The 8,925-nt window shown below is 42.6% G+C and overlaps 1 protein-coding gene across 2 annotated transcripts; it reads left to right on the top strand.

The window, feature by feature from the left end:
• The first annotated feature begins 350 nt into the window (after positions 1-350).
• Positions 351-8,518, top strand: LOC134480326 (uncharacterized). 2 transcript variants are annotated; one of them, XM_087564538.1, is made up of 6 exons: positions 351-544; positions 1,261-1,417; positions 2,406-2,537; positions 3,204-3,387; positions 5,067-5,184; positions 7,479-8,518. In XM_087564538.1, exons 1-5 carry the CDS (start codon positions 415-417, stop codon positions 5,181-5,183), a joined length of 720 nt encoding a protein of 239 aa, XP_087420664.1. In that variant the 5' UTR covers positions 351-414; the 3' UTR covers position 5,184; positions 7,479-8,518.
• The last annotated feature ends 407 nt before the right edge of the window (positions 8,519-8,925 follow it).

The raw sequence follows: 8,925 nt of genomic DNA, 5'->3' as shown, positions 1-8,925 counted from the left end.
AGTAGATTTACTTTTAAGAAAAAACTCCCTGTTTCTTGGTCCCTAGAGATTTGGGTGCTAAGAAAAATCTGTTCTCTCATTCAGGTTGTAAGCAACCCTCCCCAGCAAAAGCATTGTTGACTTCTAATGATGCACAGAGAAACATTTAGCTTAGCAATAGAAGTTGCCAAATGCTATTCCCAGTGATGTATGAGAGACTGGAGGAAAGGGTCCGCACAGAAATTGATCAATTTTTGGAGAGCTAGTCAGCAGGTAGGTCATAGAACTTCCCAGTGGCATCATCAGTAAGCCCTTCACTGGACAATCTATTGTATCTAAGAGATCCCTAGAATCTTCTGTGATGTCACCAGTGTTGTGGTGACACCAACTGCCTTTGGGATATTACTTCAGTTCCCTTTGGGTTCACAAACAGGCATGTTTCGCCAGCCGCTCAGGCTATTTCAGAAGGAAAGTGTTGATCAAGGAGAGACCACACCAAGGCTGAAGGAAGATGACCTCCTCTCATCTTCCTTGGAAGGAAGGAAATCATTCTGGGGAAGGCTTGGTGAGTCCTGGGCAGAGTTGGGGAACATCCTCAAGGAGGTATGTTTGAGATGTGCCTTCTAAGATTAGGCCTTACAGGCAGGAGCCTTGGGATTTCTCAAAGGCAAACCAAGAGTCAGGAGTTCCTGATCTTTAATTTGAGAGAAAGCCAGAAAGTGGTAAGCCTTCAGTTTCTTTTCTGGAAGCTTTTTAATTGTGAGTGTCAATGAATGGCAGGAGGAGGCACTGTAGATTAAAAATGTGACCATCCATGGTTGGGAGTTGAAGCATTTCATCCTCTAGATTACTGTAGGTTACATAAGTCTCTGATGGTGAGAACAAGGAAGGATGCACCCCTAGTCTTGAATTGAGTTCTCAGACACTTTGGGTGGAACACACATGATTAGAGCCTGATGGTGCTAAGCAGTATGAACTCCAGGATTAACTGAAACACATCTGATATGAGATAACAACGTCCCAGATGTTTATGTATCAGTCAGGTTATACTATTCAGGGTGAGGGGTCCTGTAATAGTGAGTGTGGCACGTGTATGGCATTAGAGGTTGGGAAGAGGGACATAGCTTAAGAATCCACCTTTAAGAAAGCTTTTCTGCTCTTTAAGGGATTCACCCAGTCTCTACCATTTCCCCTTCCTCACCTCCTTTTGGCATTCAGAATGATCTTTTCTGCCCATGGGCCATCAAATATGCAAATTCACTAGGGTTTATCTATCTACAGGTTTTGGTAGGAAGGCACCATCCCAAAATGTCAGTAAGCAAGAGGAGCGTCTAAAGGAACTGGAAGAACTCAAATTTGAAATGCAGAAGTGTCAATTCGAGAGGGATGAACTTTATCAAATCCTGGACCTTTATATCTATGATGATTGGGACCACAGGTAGTCATTATGGCCAGTAACCTGTTCACTGTCTTGTGCTCTCTCTCTGCTAACCCAAGATTTCCTCTTAGCACAAGAGAGGTTTACCTCTCATCCTGGATTTTAGGAGATTTGGAAGACATTTGCTTGTGAGACAAGCTAGGTCCTGTGTGTTTAGGGTCAACCTCTTTTGTACTTGACCCTGAGCTCCTTGGATTATCGTTGTTTCTGTCAACAGCTAAAAGTACCTGGTCACACTTGCTGCCTGTAAGTGAGGGAATGAAATGCCTGCACATCATCACTCTTTTCCTCTTATTTTTTTCATTATACACTGAATCTATGGCACCTCCATGCATGTAGTTGGGATTCTGCTTGTGTTTGTATATTGATTGGTATGTAAGTATGTGAAAGTGTTTGTGGGTATTAAGCTCTCGGTCAGGGAGTCTGGGGAGTTTCATGGGATCTTAGGATATGTCTGATGGACAGTTTGCAGGTCATGATAGTGGGGATGCCCACATGGATCAACAGAGCACTTTGCACCCTGTATTTACTTAGGTGGTAGATAGGACCCTCCTGAGGGAAGGAGGGGTTACAAATCCTCTACACTGTCAAAGTAGTTATTCCCTCTGGGAATTCATGGAACAATAGGAAACAAGGTTTGAGAATCCCTGTTTTCAAAACAAAAGAAATATCATCACAACTATCTGTTAGACCCAAGCCACTGCAGTACAGATGGTCTTGGGGGAACCATATCTCCACAGTCTTAGGAAATGTCCATATTTCAAAATAACTCTTTGCTGATTTGCGTAGAACTATTTCCTTGAAAGAATTGTTGTTGGAGTCTCACAGTTGTGTTTTTGCTCTGGTCTTTGTGTTTGCCACATTCTTCCCTCTCCCCACATTTCTTAAATTTCAATTTTTTATTGGGTTTTTTTAATTTACAATTCACTTAATTCTGAAATCCTGAGTTCAGATGGTTATTTTTTTCTTGGGCCATGCCCCACAACAGGCTGGATGTCGAATTGCCAATACTTCAATCCGAACATGAGATGAGAATGATGGCTATGCAAATGATGACCAGTTCAATAAGTGAGGCCATGGAGAGGTACAAGGAGCTCATACAAGTGAACAGTTCATACCGGTGAGTCGCTGACAGAGATGAGAACCCAGCACTAGCCAGGGAATGCTCCTGTCCTGTATGACATTGACCAAAGTCAGGGCTCTGGTTCTGTAGTGTCTGACTTTTAACACGAAGCCTGCCTCCTGGCAAGGGTCTTAGATTTGTAGCTCTTGGACTCAGTTGTCCTACATGTGAAGGGTGTAGAAGACCCTCCAATTGTTATTTTCCCCATTAAGGATCCTCTAGATAGAAAGTTTTGTACCGTGATGGGAATATCAATCAACTCTGAATCTCTAGGACTCTGACAGAAGATTTAAAGATCTGTGATCCATGAGAAACACATGGAAAGATTGTATAGCTATTGGGACTTCTATTACCCCTCAGAGGGGATTTACCCACTACGTGAAGATGGTTTTAGCATATCATGGACATATAAGCACCCATATGGACCATTTCTTCTTCCTGGATTTATATAAACCGTCTCAGTGTCAGGATTTTCAGAAGTACTTTGATTCATGTTGAATGTGGATTCTGGATTTGACCTCCTCTAATTGGTGCTAACTTGTACAGTATGGCTCTATTCTGGGGATGTCTGCGGATGAGGACCCTTGAAGGGATGATTGGACTTGCAAGAGTGACAGGCAAATAGAAGCTGGCTGGGTTTACCATTTTTTGTTTGTGGTTCAGCATCAGGCAATCCCAGCTCCTGCGTGAACAAGCTCAATTGAAGAACAATATACAGATTTTGCTGAATGAGAAGAGAGAACTGCTGGTGGAGCAGACTGAACTGCCAGCATCCTCTGTGGAGGCAAAAAGGCTCTGTGAAGAGGCCGGAATGAACATCTGTGTCCCCAGTGCAAAGCAACAGCAGGTAGGATTAGGCCTCAGGGTCAGGTTGTCCTCATGTCTTACCATAAACATAGACAAACTGTCTATTGGCTGATCCATGTACTGTCTTCTGTCTCATCCAAGTGTTCATTCATGTGATGGTTTACAAGGCTTTCTGTGGAGATAGCCCCTCTTCAGGAAACTGCATGTTTGGAAAGCAAATGCTCTTGCTCTTCGAGAATCTGCAGTTTATTAAGGGAGATAGGTTGATCACACATCACAGCACTACATGCCATTATGTGTGGAGGGTGTTATGTGGGAGCCCCTCTTTAGACTAGAACAGGGCTTTGAGAGATGAAGCAAAAGCCTGGAGCTCATTTTCTTTACAGAAATCTTGTGAGACTCCAGGAAGTAAGTAGTTTTCAAGGAGGAGAGGCTGGTGGAAATGGCAAAGAACCGGTTCTCATTGTCATTTGTGGTGGCTTTTGTTCTTCCTCCCCTCTTCTCCCTGTATATGAAGATGGTGTCTTCATGCTTCATAGATCTTGGGTAACTACAGAGCCTGAGGAGCAGCATGTCAGTCCTGTCTTATTTGAGTGCTCCTGGAGAGTTCATATGTGGGCCTTACAATCTGAAGCTGGATAGAAGACCGAGGATGTGGAAAAGGTTTCTCAAAGGCTGAGGGTTGGCATGAGAGATTTGAGACTTCAAGAACAAAGTTATCCGTATATACCCCCAATTCTCACCAAGAAAGTTGCATTGCTGTGCTGATCTGCCTCTTAGGAAGCATGCGGGGAGGCCAGTTAATGACAAGCAATTTTGTCCAGTCATTATCCAACTTCGTCCTTTAAGCCTAGGTCTCTCAACAAACATGAAGCTTCCTGTTTTGTGCTGGCCAGCAGTCTTTGCATCACCGGTCCAGTTCCAGGTACAGCCCTGTCTCTTATTTGTCTCAACACATTCTTAAAACATTCAACTATTTTCAAAATAAGGATTAGATTTCTTCACTTTACCTGAACAGAGGTATCCCCCGGGAAGATTCTGGATTGTCTTATTGGCTTCACCATGATCTTGCATGGAATCCTAGAGTGCATCCCTCTGCTGACATTGCTTTGCTGACTATATCATGGGCATGGCATTCTTTCAGGATAGATTCCCTCTCAATACTGTACACAGTGCTGCATTTCAGAAAAGTCAGGGTATGTTATTTCTTTAGCCTCCTTCTGACTGACATTGAGGTTGTTTTAATATCACATGAACTCTAATGTGATGAAAAGTTCCTGGTAAATGACCATGAGACACTGTCTTCTCTGATGCTTCCAAAGTCTTCTATGAAGGAAACAGGGTAGTTTTAGTGAGGGGTCTATGATGAGTCAGCATAGCGCTTGATGGTATCTTTTCCTAGAAATTTCTCTCTTGGGAATTTGATGTTGTGTTGTTTAGGCTATCTGTGCAGAACATGTCACTTACTTGTAGGACCAGCAAGTATCTGCATAGAAAGTTTTCCTGAAGTGGAAACGAGTACAGGCCAGGGCAGCACAGCCTGCTTGAGTCTAAGAGACTTGTACACAGCATAGCTCCCACTAATTCCTCACTCAACAGGAAATGTGCTGCACAAGATCAAAGTTTTCATTTGTGCGTGCAAGTGAGTATCTGTGTATTTCTGTGTGTTTGTGTGTGTTTGTGTTTGCAGTAGTGAATGTGTTTCCCTCTATTTCCAAGTTTCATGAGAAAAGTACTCATTACGAAAGAGCTCAATTTACATCCATGAAACATGAAATACAGCTGCCCAGTCATTTGGCATCTCCATCCAGCTCTGTACAGCAAAAGGACACTTAAGGTATTAATTTAATCTGTTTTCAAAAATACCGTAACAGAATTATCTCGTGAAGACTGGGGGAGGAGTGGGAAATATGTTCAAGTGAGTCGTTTTTCACAGTGGTAACAAATGGTACAGGCCTGGAGATTGCAGGTCCCTTTTAGTTATGGTGTAGAAGCAGGAAAATAAAGTCCTGTAGAAATGCAACTCCCCAAAAAGAGGACACAAAAACACCTGTAAAGTTAGATTTTCAAGTGATTAGGGGCAAAACTACTGATCTGCATTGAAATCCTTTGGAGCACATCAAAGGAAAGGAGTACAGGGCGGTAAGTGCTAGGCTTCTCTATAAAATCCATGAGTTTATGCGGCTTCTCTGTTCTTTGTGAATTGTGAAAGCCCACTGGAAGGATGTGTCACTCACTGTGTCTTCTCCAAGGTTGCTTTCCACATTGCCTGCTACCATTTCTTTCCAGCTACCTTGGCACACTACAACTTCCCCTGGGAGTTTGGCTTGGATTATATTCACTGAGAGTTTGAGTTGCTTGGAATTGTATTGTCATCCAGCAAAAGTCCCATAGCTATGCTGTGGTGCAAGAAAAGGGCAGTGTCAGGAGCCCCTTTAGGTGCACAGATAATCTAAAGCTCTCCCCTATGTTATCTGTGTAGCATTCTGCAAGTGCTGTCAATCAACATCATTTTCTCTCAGTTAATTTCAGCCTCAATGGAGTTAGGAGAAATGATGAAATTCAGATGGGTCTGGGAGTGTAAGAACAGGTAGCCCTATGAGAAGCCATGTTCAGAAAGTGGAACAGAAGGTTTAGTTAACCCAGTGATTCCACAACAAGGAGGAGGTATTGCCATTGCAACTAGGGCACATCAGTGTTGTAGTGGTCCCAGAGTAGCCCTGAAGGAGAATCTATCCAGACGTCCATCAGGCAAGGAGTATAAGTGTACCATAGGGTGGAGCCCTTCCATAGATTCTGATTCAGTCTGAGAAAATCCATGCAAGCTTTTACGTACTTACTCAAAATATCTGTTGCACAATCACATTACGGGGAGAAAAATTGTTGATTTGGATCCTGGTTATGGAGATTTCCTATGATTCTAGCTTTGGGCATGAAGTCACTCAGGCTATGGTAAAGACAGCTCAGATTAGAAGAAGCTGCACACTTTGGGGAAAGTCTGAAACAGTGAACAAGAACAAGAGTCTAGTCTACCACCAACATATGATCCTTTGCTGGGGAACAAGACTGCTCTACACAGCCTTGGGAACTTGCAAAGCAAGATTGGTAATAGGGAAAGAACCCTGAGTCTATGTCAGTTTATGAGAGGACAGCACATCACTGACTGAGCTATCTATAGGCTCTATTCACTATGTACATATCCCACTCAACATTTGTTTTTATGCCTCCAGCATATACTGGGGAGTCTTTACATTAAGCATTAATGTTCAGGTAGGAACACAGGCTGGAAGAATCCATTTGTATATCCTTTCCCTATATAAGTACCTGTTTTGGGTGAATGACCACCTACATGGATTTCAGCCTCAGGCAGCTAAAGAGCTACTCAGAGTATTGTTCTGGTACAGTTCATGTGAATTTTGCCCATGAAACAATATATATGATCCTCTGGATTTCTTGCTATGTTCTACTCCTTTCTTCCTGTGATCTCTCTGGAAAGATCTGAGGACATTTTCTTTTCTGTACTCTCACAAACTGCCTTGCACTAGCCATAGACTTACAGGGGTGCTGTTCTGTTTCTACATCACAATCACCTTTAATGTCCGTGTGTGCACTGGGAAGATTTGCATGGAGCATATTCTCAGTGATTACAGGATCTATGCAATTCCCATGGATTTGATGTGAGATGGCTTCTCTGTGCATTTGCAGGTACAGTGGTTAAAATGGAACCTAGGCAGGTTCCTTCACTGCAAACATAATCAGAACTTTTACCTCAATTCTAGGTATGTTCTCCAGAAGGCATCCACATGGTATTCTAGGTTGCTCATCCCTCTTTTGAACTCAGATTCAGACATAGCTACAATGTTATTACTCAACATAATATATCTGGACCAGTGGAAAAATACGCTCATTTTTTCTCTAAATTCCAATACAGTGTATGGTCCACAGTTCAAATTCTAGCAGTTTTAAAAGCTGAGGTATATATCCAAGCCCAGGTACTCTATGACACCTGGGGATGCAGGGACTGACCTCAGCTGACAGGTCATGCTGGATTGTCCAACTGAATAGAGCTGATGTAAGAGGGAGAGCTGAATTGACAACCCCTCACTAAACCTTTTTCCCTTGCTCTGCTAGGTCTGAAATTCTCCAGGAGAAACTCGAACAAGACACAGACCAGAGCAAGATCTCCCTTGGAGAGAAGTGCTACAGGAGGAGAACTAAGTGTGCACAGCAAATACACCACTATGCGTCTCATCTGTAATGTCCATAGCAATTCTGGACTGCATTTTCCTCCTTTAGTTTGATTTCTTTGGATTGAATAGGCCGTACTTTCACCTCCCCTCCCTCCAGCAAGTGTACACTTTTGGAGGGACTCAGATAAGTGTTGATGCACATCAATCAAGAGCTGCTGGTCATCCAGAAAGACTGTGGATGTGTAAATTTGTACTTGTCCTGATGGGTCATGCAGAAGATTTTCATGGAGATCAGTTCACAACATTGGAAAGACTTTGAGACAAAGTCTGTAATATCATTTCTACTCAGTATTGGATGGCTTTGTCCTTAATACCCCCACTCCAACAAAACAGACCTACTTCCACTCCTCTTGAAAACATTATTACCATCAGTAACTGCTTGTCTACTATGTCTCCAAGGAAAGACACAGGCTGTAAATCTCTTCTGCAAAAGGAGCAGCAAAAAATGCTTAGCGCAGCTCCTCTATTTAAGTGTGGCTGAGTTTTGATTATTTTGGTTATTTGGTTTTCCTCCCATTCATTTGAAGTTTTGTTATTTATGCATTGTTGTTTTGTTCATTTGGTTTTCTATTTTGATAAGGATATAGACTGTATATATTGACTACCTGCATCTGGTTACTATCAAGTAAATTGGATGTATCCTGGTGAAAAAAAGAGTAATCTCAAACTCTTCACTCTTAAGAACCTTCTTTATTGATCACTAGTGTCAACATCTGAAGTCCCACAGCCATCAGGGAGGGATGGATCTCTGTATTCTCATGGGGACTGGGCATCAAATCACTTTCCCAGTCAGACTGAGATTCAAAGGCAATTATACAGTCACTGTTCACTGTGTTCCAAACTCTGTGAATTTCAACTTCATATTGCATATATTACCCACTGTGTATGCTTGCTGTCAAATATATAGTTACCTCTAAATTATACTCTGTCGATGAGAGTGTTGAACAAATTAATGGGATAAACATTAATTTTCTGTAATATCTCACAGGACATATAAACGTGGCATAAGGGAGTTTGAAGCAATCGGGAAGCCTGCACCCAAATCCCGGAGCAGAAAATGCTGAACACCCAGGAATGCAGATAATCCTGATGCCACAGAACAGAAAGCCACTTCTGCCCAGCTCTGCCCACATCTCTGGCCCAATATTAATCTGCATGCTGCCTCTGGAAAGAGGAATAGAGGAGCAGTCAGTGGCAGGAACCTGCTTGGTCCAGCCTGGACCCAGAACCTACCTGGGCCCTGAGCATATTTGAAGAAAACCAGAGGCATACAATTCTCTGTTTCCTGATTGTGGCTTTTTTTATTTGAAGCTCTAAACACCATTTTG

Source organism: Rattus norvegicus, chromosome 9 (genome assembly GCF_021556685.1).
Source record: "Rattus norvegicus strain SHRSP/BbbUtx chromosome 9, alternate assembly SHRSP_T2T, whole genome shotgun sequence".
NCBI classification, from domain to species: domain Eukaryota; kingdom Metazoa; phylum Chordata; class Mammalia; order Rodentia; family Muridae; genus Rattus; species Rattus norvegicus.
This window is presented reverse-complemented; position numbering and strand designations above follow the sequence as displayed.

Bases quoted from the DNA above. Each gene is read 5' to 3' on its own strand.
- LOC134480326 (XM_087564538.1), top strand. From the start codon at position 415: ATGTTTCGCCAGCCGCTCAGGCTATTTCAGAAGGAAAGTGTTGATCAA. The intron at 2,538-3,203 runs GTGAGTCGCTGA...TTTGTGGTTCAG, and splicing joins CAAGTGAACAGTTCATACCG to CATCAGGCAATCCCAGCTCC. The intron at 3,388-5,066 runs GTAGGATTAGGC...TCTATTTCCAAG, and splicing joins CCAGTGCAAAGCAACAGCAG to TTTCATGAGAAAAGTACTCA.